At 37.0% G+C, this 21148-nt stretch overlaps 4 protein-coding genes across 12 annotated transcripts; all 4 read right to left on the bottom strand.

Annotated features, from left to right (window-relative positions):
- Window positions 1-378: 378 nt before the first annotated feature.
- On the bottom strand, window positions 379-7429 carry LOC111802275 (uncharacterized). Of its 2 annotated transcripts, XM_087126865.1 has the most exons (14): window positions 6745-7429; window positions 6264-6380; window positions 5626-5684; window positions 4807-4912; window positions 4559-4630; window positions 3990-4049; window positions 3759-3888; window positions 3477-3670; window positions 3197-3381; window positions 2819-2946; window positions 1724-2001; window positions 1374-1617; window positions 578-1173; window positions 379-478 (listed from the first exon to the last, which is right to left on the bottom strand). In XM_087126865.1, exons 1-13 carry the CDS (start codon window positions 7006-7008, stop codon window positions 584-586), a joined length of 2427 nt encoding a protein of 808 aa, XP_086982991.1. In that variant the 5' UTR covers window positions 7009-7429; the 3' UTR covers window positions 379-478; window positions 578-583. The 2 variants fall into 2 exon arrangements, with proteins under 2 accessions (XP_086982991.1, XP_023542346.2); XM_023686578.2 differs by having other exon boundaries at window positions 379-1173.
- A 631-nt stretch (window positions 7430-8060) lies between these two features.
- Window positions 8061-12751, bottom strand: LOC111802276 (uncharacterized). 2 transcript variants are annotated; one of them, XR_002816239.2, is made up of 6 exons: window positions 12513-12751; window positions 11023-11155; window positions 10358-10602; window positions 9536-9710; window positions 8528-8854; window positions 8061-8459 (listed from the first exon to the last, which is right to left on the bottom strand). XR_002816239.2 is itself a non-coding variant. In XM_023686579.2 (5 exons), exons 1-5 carry the CDS (start codon window positions 12626-12628, stop codon window positions 8690-8692), a joined length of 834 nt encoding a protein of 277 aa, XP_023542347.2. In that variant the 5' UTR covers window positions 12629-12751; the 3' UTR covers window positions 8061-8689. The 2 variants fall into 2 exon arrangements, 1 of the variants encoding a protein (XP_023542347.2); XM_023686579.2 differs by having other exon boundaries at window positions 8061-8854.
- A 1104-nt stretch (window positions 12752-13855) lies between these two features.
- Window positions 13856-17443, bottom strand: LOC111801571 (iron-sulfur assembly protein IscA-like 1, mitochondrial). 7 transcript variants are annotated; one of them, XM_087126732.1, is made up of 6 exons: window positions 17150-17443; window positions 15120-15237; window positions 14870-14928; window positions 14220-14297; window positions 14157-14188; window positions 13856-14042 (listed from the first exon to the last, which is right to left on the bottom strand). In XM_087126732.1, the coding sequence occupies exons 1-4, from the start codon at window positions 17346-17348 to the stop codon at window positions 14233-14235; spliced, it is 441 nt and encodes a 146-aa protein (XP_086982858.1). In that variant the 5' UTR covers window positions 17349-17443; the 3' UTR covers window positions 13856-14042; window positions 14157-14188; window positions 14220-14232. The 7 variants fall into 7 exon arrangements, with proteins under 7 accessions (XP_086982858.1, XP_086982857.1, XP_086982860.1 ...); XM_087126731.1 differs by having other exon boundaries at window positions 13856-14188; XM_087126734.1 differs by lacking the exon at window positions 14870-14928 and having other exon boundaries at window positions 17150-17441.
- A 1077-nt stretch (window positions 17444-18520) lies between these two features.
- LOC111801574 (small ribosomal subunit protein eS25y) lies at window positions 18521-20475 on the bottom strand. The gene is made up of 4 exons (XM_023685600.2): window positions 20323-20475; window positions 20004-20078; window positions 19532-19666; window positions 18521-18839 (listed from the first exon to the last, which is right to left on the bottom strand). Exons 1-4 carry the CDS (start codon window positions 20323-20325, stop codon window positions 18726-18728), a joined length of 327 nt encoding a protein of 108 aa, XP_023541368.1. The 5' UTR covers window positions 20326-20475; the 3' UTR covers window positions 18521-18725.
- Between the last annotated feature and the right edge of the window lie 673 nt (window positions 20476-21148).

Here is a 21148-nt window from a genome sequence, read left to right as displayed (position 1 = left end):
AGAGATTTCCACACTCTTAATGTTCCATCCTCTCAACCGAGGTAGAATCTCACATCTTTTAAAATTAAGGGCATTATTAATTTTTTAAAAAATTTTAATAATATTTTCAAGATCAAGTACAAAAATTAAGAGCAATTTTATTAATTAAACATTTATTTTATTATTACTGCTACATACCTCAATCAATTACAACTATTTTTCTACTAAACAAAAATAATCGCTAATACAATTTATCTATTAATAAATAAATAAAATCTTCTCGTTTGATCATTATGTTCTGTATTTTATGAATTTTGTCAAAAATAAATTTAGTCCAAAAATGTGTAAAAATTATAATTCAAAGACAATTAATTTTGCTTGGTGGGAATGAACAATGTCTTAAGAGAAAGAAAACCCTAATTTTATGACCAAAAATGTCAGATCCTATGCTCTTTATATACATAGTTTCTTCTTCTTCTTCTTCCATGATTAGCTTAAACTATGGTAATATGAAATACAACACAACAAAAAATAGTTAATATTGAACTTAAAACAACATCCTTATTGCTACAAAATTGAGATTTGAGATTGTTAGTACCTTTGTTCACTCACAGTCTGTATCAGGATCTGCATCAATAATGTCGGGGAAATCATCTTCTGGCAATAAGTTCGAGTCGGACTTTAACGACACGGGAGAACTGTTCATTCTTGCATTAGCAAATACATCATCTTTCTCTACAATCCCTGCAGCATCTGTGATGGCTGCTGCAGTGTCCTCCTGCTCCGTCCTCTTGGGGGTTTCTGTAGTCTGTAGGGCATCGGCAGAAGGTCCTGTTTCGAGATTGTTTGACGTGTTATATGTCGTTGCATTGTTATTTATCTCATTACTTGAATCTCTAATTGGAGCCTCTTCGATGTCATCTGCAACTTCTCTATCATACAGGAAATCGTCGTCCAAATCAGGGGCACTCTGGTCCATGCCGAGAGTGTCGTTGATCTTCAACGATTTGCTCGAATTCATACCACCGAAGTACATATCTTCCGGGATTTTATAGGTAGCTTGTGGTTCGGGAGAGCTCAAATGCACGGGCGAGAAATCCGACAAGGGAAGTACTCTTGGATGTATTAGAACCTCCAAGGCTAAGAGTGCATGCGCACAGAATTCAGGAAGTTTGGTTCCAAGTTCTTGTTTACCTGAAGATAAAAATACCCATCAGAAAATAGCTAACATCTGTTGTTCTATGCATAAGTTTTCTCTGATAAATAGTTTATGACAGATCCCATGTTGGTTGAGGAGAAGTGTGGAAGACGGAAAAAACCCAAAGAAAACAATATCTGTTAGCAGTGGGCTTGGGCCGTTACAGTTAACAAATGAAACATCAAAAGAGATTTACCTCTACGGAAAAGATCAAGACCTTGAGCCAAGGCCAGAGGGCGTATATGGACAGCAGACAAAAACGAAGCCAGTAGCGCACGAAATGCTGCCAACTGATAATCCGCCCAAACCTCAATAGATTCATTAGTTTGGAAAAAGACGTCATCTGAGGCCAGTGGCCATCCGAAAGACGACGTTGCAGCTGTTATTAAAAGATGTTCGACTTTCGCACGCCATCCTTCTTCAGTTCTCAAAGCACCAGCCTATGCAACAATATCATTTAGCAACAATATCAGAAACAAAAGGGGACCAAAAATGTCCCAAAGCACAACCTTACAAAAAGCCACAGATTAGTTATAAAATGCCTACCAATGTAAGAAGAGTCTCCAAAGCCTCAAGTGCAGCTATCCTCAAGGGGACAGAAGTGGACATACAGCTGCTGGTAATGTCTCTTGATCCATGTCCCTCATGCTGCTCTTTAAATGAAGTGGGAACTAAAGGACGTTTTCTCTTCTTATGGTGTTGCGGCAATTCTCTTTGGGCGTCCTTCGGATTCACACTAGATAGAGCACAACTCTCGTTATCAACAGGGTTCAAATCGACTAGTACATTGTCGATCACATCTCGTGCAAGAGATGCAGCCATTCCTGATTCAGACGCAGCGTCGAGTAAGCATGCATCCCAAAACATCATTTCCATATAGACAAAAAGAAAACTATAATAATAATAATATCCTTACCAAATGAAACACATAAAATATATTTTTTACATTTTCTAATGATTTTATCAAGGACAACAAAGGAAGATCCTATCCTATATTCCTCACATTGCCTAAAAATATTTCAGTTAGCTCCAAAAAGAAACTAAAGATCAAATTGAATTCTGAGAATCCTTTAGTGAATAATATATATATATATAGTTTTGGTCAACCATCAAGAAGACACGTTTTAAAAACCATCAATACATTGTGAGATCTCACATCAGTTAGGGAGGAAAATGAAACATTCTTCATAAGGGTGTGAAAACCTCTCCCTATCAGACGGGTTTGAAAAATCTTGAGGGGAAGCCCAAAAAGGAAAACCCAACCGGAAAATATTTGCTAGCCTTGCATTTTAAAAACCATCAATGGATTGTGAGATCCCACATGGTTGAGGAGGACAACGAAACATTTTTTATAAGGATGTGAAAACCTCTCCGTAGCAGACACGTTCTAAAAACTTTGAGGAGAAGTCCGAAAAGGAAAGCCTAAAGAGGACAATATCTGCTAGCAGTGGACTTGAACCGTTACTGAAAGATTGAACCTTAACTAGAATAAGAAAGGGCATGCAACAAATCCAATCAAATTATCAGTCTAATAATGCTATAATTGCATTATACAAATTCATATCGCCTAATTGATCTCTCTAAGAAAAGAAGAATAATTGACAAATAGGTAAATATACAAATAAATGTACTTCTGCTTACCAACACCCAAAGACATCATCAATAACTTAGCAACTGCGTAGACCTTTACTCTCAATTCTGCAGACACACATTTCTTGAAGTACTTCACAATGAGTCGAACAATAAATGCAGCATGTGGCAACAGCTGACTGCAAAGGAATTTAATAATAAATATATTAACAAAAATATAGCGCGAATATTTGTAGTATTACTGTTAGATTATTTTTTAATTCACGTGAACGTGAAAGATCATCGGCTCTGAAATAAACAGTGGGGGTTGCATCTTTCCAGAGATGGAGGAAGAAAGGCATATCTACGGATGAAGAAGGATTACTGAAAGAGTCTGCATTAAGGTTTCTATGTTAGATATTAAATGTAGTTGAATAGTAGATGCCTTGCCTGCGAAGGCTCTTAATTATGGCAATGAGAAGATCCAAACTGTCTGAATGCAGGGTCGGGAGTTCCGAACACATTGACTCTTGCTGTAGAGATGTCATAAATGGCACTGAAGCGGGTGGTAGAGAACCATCCACCGTCAGCATTCTCTCAACAAGAGCTAATAACGGGCGAATCGGAACTGCCACCTGAGAAAATACATACAAAGTATCCATTAAACATCCTTTTTCTTCTTTATTTCAATATATTTATGAATAGTAAAAAATGGATGACATGATGCTACCTGATGAGGGTATGAACTTGTGATCATTGTAGAACTGCAAAACATCAAGGTCGAGATAATAGAAGTTAACATTCGCTCTGAGCTCTTTGTTAGTTTGTCGAAGGAGCCTTCTGCCGATGAATTACAACCTAACGGTGGTGGAGGTTCTTTTCCGGGTGGAATCAGTAACCTTACGACTTCGTTACCTCTTGAGTCTACAAAAACAATCAAATGGATCATTGGATCATTCTCACCATCTTCATAAATTAGGATACCTCTACTTGATATACAGTTCATGTTTACCTTCACCAATGCCTTGGAAGGCCTCATTCAAGTGTACGTCAATTGATAACAAAATCTTCTGCATTAGTACAGTCCAGCTATCTTCATCTCCTTTTGATTTTGGAAGTGATGCTAGGCAGTGAGCAAGCTTCTAAATGTTGGATATGAAACAGAGACAGAAAATTAAAGGAGAAATTTGATGTTTTTATAGTGGTATCTATGATTAAATTAAATTAAAAAGAGGCCAAATACCTTCAGCATATTGAAACTACACTTCCCTGAAAAGATTTTTGAAACAATTGCAGCTTCAGCCTGCAAAAAATTTCAATAGTCAATTCAGCAAGAATAAATAAGCATCGATTATTTCAACATTAAGACAAACTTTGTCCGGGATTTCTATGTTCTTAGATTTTTCATTTATGCAGACAAATAACATGCTGACAACATGAAGCCGTACGTGCTGAGATGTTGAGAAAGGCCAGCAAAGTAATATAAATGACAGCCCTCATACCTCTGGGACAAAAAGATTTGCTATCAAATTTTTATAAAAATTGTTGGAATACCAACAAAGTTGAACTGCTAAGCTCTCCCTTGGTATGAGCATTTGGTGGAAGAAGAAGAAAAGGAATAAATTTCTATGGATGGAGTAGAGTTGTGGGACAAAATTAAATTCTTCTAGCTAGTATTGGTATACTCTCTCCAGCCTTTCATTGCAGTTTTTTTGTGATTTTTTTTCTAATGCAGGTTAGATTACACGATCGGTATACAGATAAGTCGGAGAACTGTAGAATGGAAATCACATTATTCAATAATGCACTTACATAGTCGTAATGACGATGGATTGTAAAGGGAAAGAAAGAAATCAACGTGCATAATAGATTAACTGCTGCATCCTGCATCAACCAACATGCAGATCATTACATATATGAATCGGTAATACCGAGCAAAGAGTACAAAAGGACACGAGGCGTTGGCACAGATCACCGAAATATCGTAGTTCCAAAATTATTGAGCACCTGAACACATGGAAATAGTCTACGAAAAATGTGAGTTCACCTGTGCTACTTACCAAAACAGCTTCTGTATTATCATCATGCAACAGCTTAATAACTGGTTGAATGACCTTCCCAGCACAAGAAGTCCCATCTTTCTTCACGTTTGGAAATCGACCCAATCTAGTTTGTAAACGAGAGATCATTACAAGTCATGAAACCAGCCAAATTATGGTCAAGCATGTTACTTTAAAGTTATAGACAAAATAAACTAAAAGTAATAGCCTGCAGAATGAGATTAAACCAGTTGTCTATTATTCTTAAGCCAACATTCAAAAGTTGAATCTACAGATCTCAAAATATACAAATCCTAAAAATTATTTTTCATTTGCAAAAGGTTTAACATTGATATTTTTCTTTTGGGAAGGTATAACAGCCCAAGTCCACTGCTAGCAAATATTCTCCGCTTTGGTCTGTTACCTATCGCCGTCAGCCTCACGGTTTTAAAATGCATCTCTTAGGGAGAAGTTTCCACACCCTTATGAGGACTCTTTCGTTCCTCTCTCCAACCGATGTGGGATATCACAATCCACACCCCTTGGGTGCCTAATGTCCTCACTGGCACACCGCCCGGTGTCTGGTTCTGATATCATTTGTAACAGCCTAAGCCTACCGCCAGCAGATATTGTCCGTTTTGGCCCATTATGTATCACTGTCAGCCTCGCGGTTTTAAAAAGCGTCTGTTAGGGAGAGGTTTTCACAACCTTATAAGGAATGTTTCGTTCCCCTCTCCAACCGATGTGGGATCTCACATAAGGGTATATTTAACTAATTGATTTATGTTTGAGGGACAAATTGTATGATAAATTTCTGTCCAAGGTCAGATGAAGATGTACCTCAAGAATAAATCTGAGATCGAAGCACACGTCGCCACCTTCAGAAACTGAGAATCTGTCTATAGAACAAAGAAAAAACACAAGAAACAAAATAGTGTAAATTTTTTGGTAGCATTCAAGTATAAGAAAGCATGATGATCTATGAGTTGAAAAGCTAAAGATGAAAACTATATAAATAAATCAAACAGCAAAAGAAGGAACTTGACAACTTTCTGTAATTACATAGCATTCCCACTTTATACTTGATAAAATGAACCACGTGAAAATTATTAGCATACCCCCCGACTCAGAACTCTCGCATCATCGATCATGACAAACATCAAATTAGTATGCTCGAAAATAGCTATGTGCCAGTTCCCTAGTTCCATTAGCATTAATGAACAGCCAAAGGTTATCTTATGGCAATTTTTAGCAAATTCCTCCAGCAAGTTATTATGCATTCTTTCCAACGAGCAATAATCACTTCGATTATAACAAATTCTATCCAGAATCATTGCTTCTCCCCCGGTATCTTACTTCTGTCCAATGTATAATAAGTCTTGTTCTTCTTTAGACATACTTCATCATTTAAGATCTTCGCCACTCAATACGTGTAGCTAAATACTGAGGAATCCATCCAAGAAAAAAATAATTATTACCTGCAAGTGAGGCAGAAGCTTGTGAAGCCAATCTGCATACGATGCCAAGAAACGACTCGAGCTGCATTGTTGACAAGTCACGCCCAGTAAAATGATTCCAGCCCAACATTTATCAGGCTTTAAAAGAATTGGAAGTTAACATTAGTCACCGCTGAATGAAATTGTGCAATTTCTCAAAAAATATAGTCAATATTATGCAACAATATCAATTTTGAAATCTTCAAGCAAGTTCGAAATCTTGAGTTTCTCAGGTAACTTTGTGCAACAATATCAATTTCTTGTTGTAAAATCTCACATGATGAAGTTTGGAATAGCCTCAATGAATCCCATTATGTCTATAGAATACACAGTTTAAGGCACCCTAAAAGTTTCCATTTGTTCTAAATCATAATACTATCTTTTTAATGTAAAAGCTAAAGTCCCTCCCTATCCCTAGGGTTTTTGTAATTTAAACAGAATTAGATGAAATGCATGTTCATACCATATCATTAGAGAGCAGAACAAGCAAGCGGTTGACCCAGGAATCAACGGCGGATTTCCAGCTATCCATCAGTTTTTGGTCCATGGAAGATGAAGATTCAGAGAGGAGATTATGGATTTTGACCATAGAAACCACCTTCGAGAGTTCTGAATGATCACTAAACGTCTGTTTATCGTCCGGAACATGTTCCCTGAGAAGCTTGTGTAGCAAGCGAGGCTTCAAAGCCGGATCATACATATTCGCAACGAGATTGAAAGCCGCCATTTCGGTTGAACCACTGAGATTTCAGTGTGTACTAACTATCAGAACGATTAGGCAAATGTAAGATGCTAATGCAATCTCGACTGCCAATATAGTGCACAAAAACAACACCGAATACACCCGTTCCCTTTAAACACTGGTTTTCTTTTTTTTAATGAGCCGCCGTTGATGGACAGGAAGCTGCGCCGGCAACGCTCGTGGTTCGCCGGAGAAGGTCTCTTGAGTCCGCCGCCGCGTGTGTATCCGTCGCTCTTAAGCTCGTGGTGATGAGCGCTACAGAACCCTACGGGGAAGGCAGATGCCTAAGGCCGTAGCGTCGTCGCGGTCCTGCAAGTCGCCGGCGGCCTGAAAACAGTGAGAGCGGAAGGGAGAATGAGACGTTAGGTTTTTTCTCTTCTTTTCTTTTCCTTTTCACGTACCGTCCACGTGGCTTTACCCTTTTAATAATAACCTAAAATATAAAAAGATATTAATAATTTCATCTACCATAATATATAGTCCATAAAAAAGTTTAAATAAAATATATTTTTATTTATTTGAAAGTTTAAATAAAATATATTTTTATTTATTTGCCAACCTTAAATTAAGATTTGTAAGTCAATTTTATTATATATTTTAAAAAATTACATTCAAAAAATTTAAATTTAAATTTTGAATCCTAGAGTAGTTAAAAAAGTGGAGATGGATGTCTGTTTTGTTGGAGATTCACCTGAACCGGGTGAAAATTTTACAACCGCGCTTAAATGGGACAGTAGACGAATTATATTATTTCTTAATATAAATATATTTTCAACATGAAATATATATATATATATATATATATATATGCTTTTTTTGCTATTTTAACCAAATAAATTAGTTAATTTGTAGACACTAATTATAATATTTAAACTAAATACTATGTTCGTAGATTTTTATTTTATTTTTCTAAAAACTATATTATAATTTTAAACTTAAAAATTTTAAAAATTATGTTGCTGGATCATTATAAAATATTATTATGATTTTTTTAACAAATATTATATTAAAAAATGAAAACTTTTAAAATAACTATATTTTAAAAAAAGAATAATAAATAGGAAAAAATTACCCGCCTAGAACTCAATCCCTGCAATTTTTTCATAGGGAATCCCCACCCCGATTCCCGTATAAATAAATGTAAAATATTGCAGAGATGGGGATGAAATAAGTGGCGGAGATAGAGACGGGAAAGGCTTCCTCGTCCCCACTCAATAAATGAGAAATTTTGTGGGGTTTTATGAACTAGCCTAATTCATAAAATTTTCAAACAATTGAACCTAACTTTAACTCAAATAACTTGACGACTCAACCTAAAATGTGCGGAGTTGAAGAATTGGTCACTTGTCACAATTGCACTTTTACGGCAGACTTGCGATTATGCGGCACTCACTTCCCAGCAACAAGTGAGCTAAGTCAATTCGTTCTTGCATCACCTACGACCAAACAACGTGAAATTGGTATTATATGTGATGCAAGCAAAAAGGCAACAACGGCGACTTACAGCATATAAGCATAACTATCGGGTAGTGAGAATTTCAAAATCACTTGAGCACACGTTTTCACTGCAAATCTCAACCCTCAGCAATTCATGGTTTATATGCCCAAGTTAGCCAAACATGCATGTTGAACTATCTCTCGCAATCAGTCTTCACGCATCAAAGCCTCACTCCATGGATATGGAAATTAGTTGTTCTACACTTTTTGACACAAAGCCGACATTGGGAAGAAGAAGACCAGCACGATATTCATCGGGTTCGAACTCCGTCCTCGTTAGAGTCCTTCGGTAGCTCTCGGTAGCCGATCTCGGGTGCCCCTTGGCAACTGCCACCTGAGATCAATAAGAAAACATTGACAAAAGTGGATAACATCAGCTTTCAGTCACTCTATTCAAACTCAACAGTGAGCAAATGACTATAAGTTTGTAGCTTCTAGCTATTTCTCGATCAAGCTAACTATCCAGGGTGTTTCTCAAATCAGTATAACTATCCTTATATTGTCTTCTCTAGGCTTTCCCTTTCGGGTTTCCGCTCATGGTTTTTAAAACGCGTTTACTAGGGAGAGGTTTCCACACTCTTATAAAGAATGTTTCGTTTTCTTCCCCAACCGACGTGGGATCTCACAATGCGGTTACCCTACGGAAATCAAGACCTCGCCGGAAATCTCGTCAGAATATCATCGAAAAAAAGCCCAAAGAGAACAATATCTGCTAGCGGTGAGCTTGGGCCGTTACAAAATGACCCTTCTCGATCCATCATAGGTTTAAAAAATTAGAATTTAGTCCCTATAGTTTTAACAATTTAGATACTATTGCAAACTCTACACTTAGGAAACACATATCTTGAATTCTTATCCAGTTAGAACGATACAATTCGACCAGATTTTTCACGTGTTTGATTTTTTTTTCAGTCAAACCGATAAAGTTCGAAGAACATTTCTCGAATCCAATTCGGAATCTATAATCAAAACATTCAAAAGATAGGCCATAAAGAACATGTAATGTGAAACTTACACAATGTCTATTTCCCATCTCTGAGAGCCAAAATCTCCATTCTTTCAGAATTTCCCCTCCAACTTTAGCCCGTATGTTGTTCCATCCATCATGAAGAAACTCAACTTGCTCCAACCCGTATGCCATCATTCCACTTCCAATAGCTTTCACATATGCTTCTTTGAGAGACCAATATCTGCACTGCAACCGAAACAGTTAACAACTCGAATTATTTATTTACTTTGGGAGGATGATTGTCGAATCCATGACAAAAGCTCGAAGGAACGTTAGTGTAACAGCCCAAGCCCACTGCTAGCAGACATTGTCCTCTTTGGGCTTTCCCTTTCGGGTTTCCCCTCAAGGTTTCTAAAACGCATCTGCTAGGGAGCGGTTTCCACACCCTTATAAAGAGTGCTTCGTTCTCCTCCCCAACCGATGTGGGATCTCACAATCCACCCCCTTCAGAGCCCAGCGTCCTCGCTGACACTCATTCCCTTCTCCAATCAATGTGGGACCCCCCAATCCACCCCCTTTAGGGCCGAGCATCCTTGATAACACACTACCTCATGTCCACTCCCCTTCGAGGCAGTCTCCTTGTCGACACATCGCCTAGTGTCTGGCTCTAATACCATTTGTAACAGCCCAAGCCCACGCTAGCAGATATGGTCCTCTTTGGGCTTCCCCTCAAGGTTTTTAAAGGGAGAAGTTTCCACACCCTTATAAAGAATGTTTCGTTCTCCTCCCCAACCGATGTGGGATCTCACAGTTAGGGTCTAAATGAAGAAAACTAAATCAAAATGCATTCATCGAGAGCTAAACGACAAAGTTGGAGTTCAATCGAACCTGTAGAACTCAACCAAAACACTCGAGCTAGAGCTAGCATTCATGATGTTCTTCCATTCTAAACTTGAAAAGTAAGAGGAGAAGTTCTTAACAAATGCTATGGTATCCTCATTTTGGGGAATGGTGTAAGAGACGACGTCCAACCCCACAAGACACAGAGGCTCTGATGCTATCACCACATAATCACCATGATGTGATACATTGAAATTAAAATTGGGAAATTCTGAGCCAACTTTATCACATTCCTGAAAAGATAGTACAGAATTTGGATGATATTAGTTAACATGTCTTGAATGCTGTAGAACTATCCATCAACACATGGAGCTATCAAATATTAAAACTCGATAAGTATCCGAGCCGAAAAGAGAAGGGTCCTTGTTCTTCGGGATTCCCGTCTTGTTATCTACGTTTTACATATGTGTTCAGAAACCATACCAAGTTTTGAAAACTAAAAAACGTAGTTTCATAAACTTGTTTTTGTTTCTGAAATCTACCTAAGAATTCGAATATTTTCTTAAGAAAGATAAAACTCGATGTCACAAGCAGATTTTCTGGTTACTAAACGAGGCCTAAACTATTTTAGTTCGGAACACGGATCATACTGATCGGGATTAATGAAAAAAACGTGCAACTTATTATTTATATACTCCAAATTCCAACCATACCAGATATGGCTTGCCTTCCAATGTGCGCTTGATAATTATTTCATCGTAAGGGATTTTCAATATGTTATGCACAAGAACATACTGAAGCAGTCGACTCACAAGCGCACGTTTCCTGTCTTCCATCTTAAAAAATCTATGAACAAGGAAATAAATAGAGGTCAACCACCACTATGGCTTAATTGTTCATCAAAAATATAATTGTAAGATCATTTCTAATGGGAAAAGGTATGGATCAAATTCTCAAAGAATATAAAAAAAGGAAACAGGTTTAAATCTCATGAACTACCTGGGTTCGCCTCATGGTCAATGGTTAATAGAAACCGATGATAATAGTAACAAGCTCGAAGTGAATGAGTTCCCATTATAGTACCTAGGATTTAATATCTTACGAATTTTCTTGGTAATTTAACGTAGTAGGGTAAGGTGTTAAGATAGTCGAGATGTGCCCAAATTGATTTGGACACTCACAAATAGTAGCAAAAAAGTTCCAAATCCTATTATGAACTTTCAAAATGTATATCTCAATGGAATCATTTTGATACTAACCCACGTTAACATGAGTAAAATTTAAATCATGTAATGTAACAGCCTAAGCCCACCGCTAGCAAATATTGTCTTCTTTGGGTTTTCCCTCAAGGTTTTAAAACGTGTCTACTAGGAAGAGTTTTCCACACTTTTATAAGGAATGCTTCATTCCTCTATCCAACCGATGTGGGATCTCACAATCCACTCTCCTTCAGGGCCAAGGTCCCCGCTAGCATACAACCCGGTGTCTGGCTCTAATACCTTTGTAACATCCCAAGCGCACCGCTAGCAGATATTTGTCCTCTTTGGGATTTCCCTTCTGGACTTCCCTCAAGGTTTTAAAACACATCTACTAGAGAGAGGTTTCCACACCTTTAAAGGAATGCTTCGTTCCTCTCTCTAACCGATGTGGGATCTCACAATCCACCCTCCTTGGGGACCCAACGTTCCTCTGGCACACCACTCGTGTCTAGCTCTAATACCTTTGTAACAGTCCAAGCCCACCGCTAGAAGATATTGTACTCTTTGGGCTTTCCCTTCCAGTTTTAAAACGTTTCCACACCTTTATAACAATGTTTCGTTCCCCTCTCCAACCAAGGTAGGATCTCGCACTTGATATGCCAACCACAAACATAACTATTTTTATAAATTCAAAGATTAAACACACATCAAGAAAACTTAGATACTAAAATGGTTAGATTTTCAAAAATCGGCGACTAGAATACGTATATTCACCACAAATTAAGCTAAATCTCGTGCAACAAACAACGCAAGGATTCCACATCTATTCCCAGAGAGAGTTACAAAGTTGCAATCAATTTCAGTTTCTATTTCAATATTCTGAAGAAACAAACAGAAACGAAACAGAAAAAAAAACAAGACATATCGAAAGCGTTCATATCTCATTCAAAATTCAGAAAATGAGGCAAAGATATTGCAGCAGAAATTCAGTTAAAGGAACTAACCTAAGGATGGAGGAATGTTCATGGCGAGGGAGAAGAGTCAGCGCAGAGGAGAACTCAGGGGGAGAAGGATTCCACTCGGAAATGTCAACAGCCCATCTCTGAACGCCTCTCTCCATAGCTACCGACTTACATAAGCTTCAAGGTTGTTCCAGTTGGCCATGGCGGCCATTATTATTTTCCCTCCTCGAGGCATCCGCAGCGCCAAACGCCCAAAGCAGAGCGCTACGGCAAAGAATCGCCTGCAGCAGTTTCTTTTATTATTTTTAAGAAATGGAGCCGCCTCCTGCTTAATTATAATAACGTTTTTAAAAATTGTGATTTTTTTTTTTTTTTAATTTTTAATTTTTCTCTATTCGGTTAATCTTTCCTCTTAGAATGTTACCCAAATTTAAAATTTAAAAAAATAGATAAATAAACAAAAATATATATATTATTTAAGAGGAAAATTTATAAGTTTAATTTTTCAAAAGTCAAGGAGAATTTAATTTTAAAAAATTAGTTATATATATATATATATACACACACTAGATCTCTAAAACATGGAACCCATGCGGTTTTTTATTTTAAATTTTAATTTGAATGGCATAAAATTTGAAATTATGCGAATAATAATAATATGATTATATTATTATACAACTTAACTTGACAATATAATTGTTTATTGCAATTTGTTTCATTAAATATTCACAGAAATATAGATTAATCACATTCAAATTGACGGTAAAAGGTATTAGCTAAATTAATTTACTATTAATATATACTGAGCAAACTTTTTATTTATTATTATGATCAAATTTTAACAAACTTAGTTATTGATGCTTTTATCTCTGATTAAAGCTTATGTGAAAAAATGTAACGGGCTAGTTGATATTGTCCTTTTTGGGCTTTCCCTTGAGGGGACTTTCGGACTTCCCCTCAAGGCTTTAAAACGTGTTTGCTAGGGGAATGTTTCCACACCCCCACTAATGTGGGACATCACAATCCACCCCCTTCGGAGCCCAGTGTTCTCACTGACACTCATTCCTTTCTCCAATCAATGTAGACTCCACCAAATCCACCCCTTTTAGGGCCCTGACACATTGTCCGGTGTCTAGCTCTGATACCATTTGTAATGACCCAAGCCCACCATTAGCAGATATTATCCTGGAAGGTTTCCACACCCTTATAAAGGATGTTTCGTTCTCCCCGTGGGACATCACAAAAATAACGTCTAACAATAAACAATCTCAATTTTTTAAGTGAGTGTTAAACCATTTTCGCTACATTAATAAAAACACTTGAATTTTGCATTTCGTTTAAAAAACAAAACATTCTTATCCTATGATCTGAACCACCAAATCCTATGATCTCAATAAGTGAACTGTTGAATTATACTTCAATAAGTGATAAGTGATATGAAATATGAAGATATTTGACAAGAAGGGAGTGGGAGTGCTCTTATCCTATGATCTCAACCACCAAATTCTAGAACAAGGGAAAGTAGTGGGAGAATTTGATTACTGACCTCAGAACTTATTTAGCCACAGCAGTCTACAATATGTACATACAAAACAAAAGAAAGTAATTAGCAGATCACAAGGGGCTGCTGCTTAAATGGTTTTTAAACAATATAATATAATTACACATAAAAACAAACATTCTTACAGTTGTTTCACTCTCTTGGGAGTTTGAATTTTTCAAACACTGCCTCATTGTTCAACTGCCTTTGCACTGCCTGTTGTCATAAAGGACTCCCCACACCCACATTGTCCTTTAGAATTTGGATTGATAAAGATGAACTCAGATCTGCCAAGAAGACAGAGACAGAGAGAAAGAAATATTAAGTTTCATTGACAACTGAATACAGCAGAGTACTACAGGGGTTAAAAGGTTGGATTTGATTGGAGAATCAAAACTCGAGATAACCTAACAAATTCGATAATCAAAACAGCTGATTAAAACCTATTGAAATATGTCCAAACTCTGAAATAATAAAATATCATTGTCGAGGTGTAACAACCGAAGCTCACTGTTAGAAGATATTGTCCTCTTTGGGATTTCCCTTTTGGATTTTCCTTCAAGGTTTTTAAAATGTGTTTATTAGGGAGATGTTTCCACACCCTTATAAAGAATGCTTCGTTCTCCTCTTCAACTGATGTGAGATCTCACAATTCATCCCCCTCCAATAGATGTTGGATCTCACATCCACCACCCTTCGAGGCCCAGCATCGTTGCTGGCACACCGCACGGTGTCTGGCTCTGATACCATTTGTAATAGCTCAAGCTCACCGCTAGCAAATATTGTTCTTTTTGAGCTTTCCCTTTCAAGTTTTCCCTAAAGTTTTTAAAACGCGTCCATTAGGGAAAGGTTTCCACACCTTTATAAAGAATGTTTCGTTCTCCTCTCCAACCGATGTGGGATCTCACATGAGGTGCCGTGATAAATGTGGAACAATAGGTTTACATACAAATGCACATGCTTACTCATCGACATTTAAATATAAATACGCAAGCTTTTATATGTCGGTTTGATATTGTAAGTTGTAACTAACAAGCAGGACATTCCCTTAACAAATGGATTGAAATAGAGCTGAAAATATAAAATTGTGGTAGAGAGTTCTCAAATACCTCAGTTTGTCATCTACGAAGTCCATCTTTGTTCCTATTACATGCATCAGCGCCTTTGGATCAACCAATATCTTCACGTCCTTATCCTCAACCAACTCATCAAATTTCCCCTTCTCATCTGAAGTATTTGAAAAGAGAAAACTTTAAAATGAAGTACTGCAATTTTGAACTGTTTAAAGAAATAGAGGTCATGACAGTCCATTTATGCCAAAAGGAGAGATAAAGGCTGCACTCTATTTCTTGTTCAATGAAAATAAACGGAAATTAATGATAATGTGATTATAAAAATTACGTAATGCTGAGTAAGAAAATTCTCGAATCATGAGCGAATCCATAAGAAACTGAATTGCAAATCCGGTTCACTAAGAGGATAGAAATATTAGATAAACACAAACAATAAAAAAGTCTCAAGCTACAGGTGTGAGATCCCATGTCGGTTGGAGAGGAGAACGAAGCATTCCTTATAAAGGTGTGGAAACTTCTCCCTAGCAAACGCGTTTTAAAACCATGAGGCCGATCACGATACGTAATGGGTCAAAATGGACAATATCTACTAGCGGTAGGCTTGGGTTGTTACAACAGATGTGTTGAAATCGGGAACTTCTGGCCATCTATCATGTTAATAACTATTCTTTCCATGATGACCCATGGAGCCTTGCTAACCCATTTATCTTCTAATTGAATAGAAATAGCACTTTGGTCCAATAAGATTCTAACTAACCATATCAGGATAGAGAGACAGAGAGGCAAACACTCACAGGCACAAAGAGTACTCCTGCTATGTTTTCACATACCCAACCTACCACGAAGGAAATTGTACTTGATGGAAGCAAATGTTCACCATAAATTAGTCTGGGATTGGATATATTTAATAATCCACTCATCCCTATTTCATAAGTTTGTGAAGTAAATTATTGAATCTAAACTTCCTGTCACATAACTGATTTAATGTGAGCACGTCGGTTGGAGAGGGGGAATGAAAGATTTTTTATAAAGGTGTTAAAACCTCTCCCTAGTAGACGCGTTTTAAAACTTTGAAAGGAAGCCTAGAAGGGAAACCTCAAAGAGTACAATATTTGCTAGCAGGGGGCTTGGTCTGTTACAAATGGTATCAGAGCCAGGCACCGGACGGTGTGTCAACGAGAACGTTGAGCCCCGAAGTGGGTGGATTGTGAGATTCCACGTCGATTGGAGAGAGGAACAAAGCATTCTTTATAAAGGTGTGAAAATCTCTCCCTAGTAAACGCGTTTTAAAACCTTGAGGGGAAGTCCAAAAGAGAAAACCCAAAGAAGACAATATCCGCTAGCAGTGAGCTTGGGCTGTTACATTTAAAGTCTAAACTATTAGTTATCTCATACATGGTCCTTGATAGGAACAACAAATCTCCATAATGGTATGATATTGTCCACTTTGAGCATAAGCTCTCATGACTTTACTTTTGGTTTTACCAAACCAAAAGGCCTCATACCAATGGATAATCTTTCCCTTCATTAGCCAATGTGAGACTCCAACAATCCTATCAAATAAAGTCATCTCTAATCGGAAGACTTCAGCATTCAGGCATGTCAGCTTTTATCTTTCATATCTGTCGTCTGTTGAGATTAGCAAGAATTCAACAGTTCATCTTCGAACAAGTTACATATCAAACTTAGGTCCAATTCCGGTAAATCACAATTACAGGTTCATTTAAACTTCCAACTTTTCGACATCTAATCATCAGGATAAATCCTCGGCCTACCTAACATCGTAATTCATGGTAACTAGAGCTGGAAACAGTTTAAATATCAAGAATTCACCTTCTAGAGGACTCCGGTTTCTCCATGTCACCTCTAAACAATTAGGTTACATCGCTCAAATACAACAAATACCTAATTGTCTCGTATTAGATACAAGCATCAACATCCGATTCACAGAAAAGAAGATACATAACAGCCAAATTCCATCACATCCTTAAACTCAGACGTGTATAATGATTAAAAAGAAACTGCATATAACCGAGAAAAGTTTGAAATCAATAGGTATTACAAACCTGCATAGTTGAGAGTATAGGACAAGCCATTGCAGCCGCGAGCCTTGACGCCTAGGCGAAGGAATGAACGCTGGCGCTGTTGAAGGAGTTGTCGAATTCTAGCGGCAGCGGCCTCCGTCAGAGTAAGAATTTGGCGGCGAGCGGCCGGTCCGACCTTCTGAGAAGCTGCGGCGAGGAAGGAAGACGAAGAAGCTGCCATTTTCACTCGATCGTCCTGCCGCCAATCGATTTTCTCCTCTGCAGATACACTCGCGAAGGTTCATTTGCTCCAAACTTTCACGTTTATCTGTTTGATTTCCTTTATATGGCAATTTTACTTTTAACTACAAATTTTTCCCTTTTAGTTAATTTCGATTTAAAAAAAAAAAAAAAATTGGAACTATAATATTGAATTTAATTAACGGTATTAAATAATTATTATAACATTCAACCATTTTTGTTTACATAATTATTTTTTAGTTTATAATTAATAAATTATCTAGTAAACTAAAATTGAATTTGGTTAATGGATAAAAGTAGTTTAATAAACTTATTTATATTGGTCTCTGTTCTCTCAGAATCTTACTCGCTTGTGATAAATTTTGAATCAAATCACTAAAACGAACTCAATTAAAAATTTCACTAGCATTCTTCGAAAGAATGTATTTTTATAGACGTGAAAACCTCTCCTCCCTAGCAAACATGTTTTAAAAATTTCGAGAGAAAACTCGAAAAGGAAAGCTAGCGTGAGCTTAGTCTATTACAAACCGTATTAGAGTAAAACACTGGAGTTCAAAAATTTCGAGGGAAAACTCGAAAAGGAAAGCTAGCGTGAGATTAATCTATTACAAATGGTATTAGAGTAAAACACTGGAGCCTCCAAGGATAAATGCTGGCCTCAAAGGGATGGACACTAAGTGGTGAGCCAAGAACACAAGGTCCCAAAGAAGAGTGGATCCCAAATACCAAAGGCTTGGCCTCGAAGGGGGGTGGACACAAAGCAGTGAGCCAACGTCGAGGTGAATTGGGAGATCCCACATCAATGAAAGAATAATGAGTACCAATAAAGATGCTAGGCCCTAAAGGAACGAGTACCCATAAGAACACTAGGCCCCAAAGAGTGCCAATATGTTAACTTCTCCGAGGAAAATATCACATTTTAAAAACCTTGAGAGAAAGCCCAAAGATGACACTATCGATTCATGATTGAACCATTCAATCCCATCAAAGCGTATATTATGAGAAAGCAGACAACAAACCATGACCCATCACATTCAGTCAGCAAATTTTCTATGAAAACTTAATACTTCGAAGTCCACGGCTAGGTTTGATAAAAAACCAACATCGACTAACCCCGGTATGCACCTTAAGTATAACTATCGAGTATCGATAAACTTTCAAACGTTTGGGAACTTGATAAATTTAGAAATAGTAATTAACAAGGAAGATAACACCAGACAATTCCTCTCCAAATGGCAAAATTCAAAAAAAAAATTTGCAAAATTCTATCATCCATGTGAAGATAATATTAGAAGCAACAAGCAGAAACTGGAGTAACAAGGCTAATTCATGACAACTCTAAAGATAAGAAAGGAAATTAGGTATTGGTGGCCCTTGTGTAGATCTCCTGGCTCGAATGTGAAGACACCATTCTGATGAGACCTCTGGCCATCAGATCTTTGATTGCTCTTCGTGCTAGCGATCCATTGATCTGAAAATTGAAATGGCAGAGAATCATTTGTCAAATAACAAATTGTATTGATTCAGGGTAAGTGTTTGAATCTTTTATGATATTCATGATGCGCTCAACGGACCTTTTGAATCATAAAAAAACGCATACTTGTTAGAACTCGATGATGTCAAATAGTGGTTGGCTGCAACCAACATGTTCCAAAATAACATAACATACACTAGGATCTAATGCTAATTTTCTTCCTCATAGACAAAAAAGACTTGGGCCCTTGTGCATTTATAGATCATTAGATATTTGGTACACTTTTTTGAACTAGGGATGGCAATCTATTACTTATTTATCCTCTTATTAGGAAAACCCCAATTGATTTTCTGAGACAAAAAGAAAACCAGATACACAACGAGCAAATTTACAGAAAAACAAGAATCTACAAAGTACAGAGAAGAGGGGAAGGGGTAGGGGGAATGGGAAGTGTTTCAATAAACTTTACTGAAACTCTCTTACTCATGAATGAAAAAAAGCAGTCGGGTAGAATCAATGGATCAAATTAATTATTCAAACTATTTTTGAATGAAAATGTATGAACATTCATTTTGTTCATATCAGGAAGCATCACAAATTGACTAGAATAACATAATTGTGATAGAATATGCAATCAAGAACATGAAAAATGTTCTACATAATGGATGAGACGAGGTTGAAAAACTTACCCTCAACCTGTCGGACAAGATTGAAGGAGTAACAAGCTTGTACTTGGGAACTTCAACGAGAAGCTTGTCATAGGTTCCTTGATCAAACAAAACCATGTTGTTGACCTTCTCCTTTTGCTTTCCCTTGCTCCACTTCTGTTATATTAACAATGACAAACAGAATTATAGATGAGAAAACTGCAATCTTAGCATTTAGAATCAACAATTCACAGTTGACAGGATAGCAATAAACAACATAAGTCCTCTTATTTCGATGTTTCTTCATTTTCCTCATACAGTTTGAAACGAAACAACATTTTCGAATTTAGTACAAGTATTAGAAACATTTCTCCCACAACACATCGTAGAACCACCCAAGAACTTGAACAATAATCCACGGCAGACAGAACGGCTAAAGGAATAGCCAGGATCAACTACAATAATATAGCCATGGATTGAAGTAAAGTCGAAAATACTGTAACAAGAATCTGACCTTCTTCTTCTGCTTTCCTCCGCCAGATTTAGCAGGCTTCGAGGACGGTGGAGGAGCTTTATCCTTCTTTGGCGCCTAAACACATACAATCCACCAAAGTAAGAGAACAAATTGCAAGTACGACTACCAAAACAGAAAAATAACAAACAACATTCCTTGTCGGACTTCCGATGAAAGAATGATAATCAAAGAACAATAGAAGTTCATTCAAACACATTATCAATACAGATAGCTTCAAACTTCCCGCCGATTTCTAATCCTTCGTCGCTTAAAGAGAGAATTCAGAAACAAGTAAAAGAAAGTAAAGCCGATTACGAACCATTGTATCAAAGTTCCGCCGCCGTAGGGTTCCGAGCTGGATCTGTTGAAGAAGACGCAGAAGAAAAGAGAGGGAGCAAACACAACAAACTTAGAAGAGCGCGCTGATAGGTAAAGAAATAAAACCCTTCGCAGCCTTCGTGGAGCTAGGGTTTGGGAACTTCACGTAAATGGGCCTGATAAGATATCGGCCCAATTGTGCATTTCAAAGCCCATTATATTGGGCCTCCATAATGGCCCGTCACTCAAAGGCCCATAAAAAGCGTACGAGTAAAGCCCGTAACGCTTACGATGCCAAATATGGATTGGATTATATCTCTTAACAAAATAATTGAATTTATTAAGTCTACAAATGTAATTAAAATAATTGTAATGTGTGATATAAAATAAAATAATATTGCTAAAAGTATCTGTTATGACTAAATAATATATATATTAGTCTCGATATGAACCTAACTCGTTAAAAATATATTTTTTAATTATTATATCAAAGGTTCGAATTCTATAGTCGGCTTGTTTTTTTTTTTTTTTCTTTCATTTTTTTTTTAGAAATTAAGAAAAGAAAGAAAATTAGTGAAGATAAAAAAAAATTAATTCCTCAAAATTTATAATAAATTTGAAATTTTATTATGTATACAAATTTTATTCTCTAAGGATGTTTGTCTAAGGATGTTTGTTTAATTAATTGCTGCCCGGTATAAAAATAGTTGAAGTCAAGCCTAAATTCTTATTTGTCAGCTGTGAGGAACTGATGCTCGGATGTAGAGAGACGTAATGTTTGAAAAAATGGGAAGATCTAAAATAGGCAGGGTATCATCCTAGAGAGC

This window comes from Cucurbita pepo, chromosome 9 (assembly GCF_057944985.1).
Source record: "Cucurbita pepo subsp. pepo isolate OVF chromosome 9, ASM5794498v1, whole genome shotgun sequence".
Classification (NCBI taxonomy): Eukaryota; Viridiplantae; Streptophyta; class Magnoliopsida; order Cucurbitales; family Cucurbitaceae; genus Cucurbita; species Cucurbita pepo.
The sequence above is the reverse complement of the archived record's forward strand: the minus strand, read 5'-3'. Positions and strand labels throughout refer to the sequence as shown.

What these genes read in the sequence shown, in the direction of transcription:
- LOC111801571 (XM_087126730.1), bottom strand. Translation starts at nt 17,348, where the DNA reads ATGGCAGCTTCTTCGTCTTCCTTCCTCGCCGCAGCTTCTCAGAAGGTC. An exon ending in CTATACTCTCAACTATGCAG is followed by an intron (nt 15,238 to 17,149) that starts GTTTGTAATACC and finishes CAAATACTTCAG; the next exon opens with ATGAGAAGGGGAAATTTGAT. An exon ending in ACGAAACATTCTTTATAAAG is followed by an intron (nt 14,298 to 14,869) that starts GTGTGGAAACCT and finishes TCTTCTTGGCAG; the next exon opens with ATCTGAGTTCATCTTTATCA.
- LOC111802275 (XM_023686578.2), bottom strand. Translation starts at nt 7,008, where the DNA reads ATGGCGGCTTTCAATCTCGTTGCGAATATGTATGATCCGGCTTTGAAG. An exon ending in GATGATGTCTTTGGGTGTTG is followed by an intron (nt 2,002 to 2,818) that starts GTAAGCAGAAGT and finishes CGTCTGAATCAG; the next exon opens with GAATGGCTGCATCTCTTGCA. An exon ending in TGGAGACTCTTCTTACATTG is followed by an intron (nt 1,618 to 1,723) that starts GTAGGCATTTTA and finishes ATTGTTGCATAG; the next exon opens with GCTGGTGCTTTGAGAACTGA.
- LOC111801574 (XM_023685600.2), bottom strand. An exon ending in GAGGAAAGCAGAAGAAGAAG is followed by an intron (nt 19,667 to 20,003) that starts GTCAGATTCTTG and finishes TTAATATAACAG; the next exon opens with AAGTGGAGCAAGGGAAAGCA. An exon ending in TCTTGTCCGACAGGTTGAGG is followed by an intron (nt 18,840 to 19,531) that starts GTAAGTTTTTCA and finishes TTCAATTTTCAG; the next exon opens with ATCAATGGATCGCTAGCACG.
- LOC111802276 (XM_023686579.2), bottom strand. Translation starts at nt 12,628, where the DNA reads ATGGAGAGAGGCGTTCAGAGATGGGCTGTTGACATTTCCGAGTGGAAT. An exon ending in GAACATTCCTCCATCCTTAG is followed by an intron (nt 11,156 to 12,512) that starts GTTAGTTCCTTT and finishes CCTTGTTCATAG; the next exon opens with ATTTTTTAAGATGGAAGACA. An exon ending in GTTTTGGTTGAGTTCTACAG is followed by an intron (nt 9,711 to 10,357) that starts GTTCGATTGAAC and finishes GTTGCAGTGCAG; the next exon opens with ATATTGGTCTCTCAAAGAAG.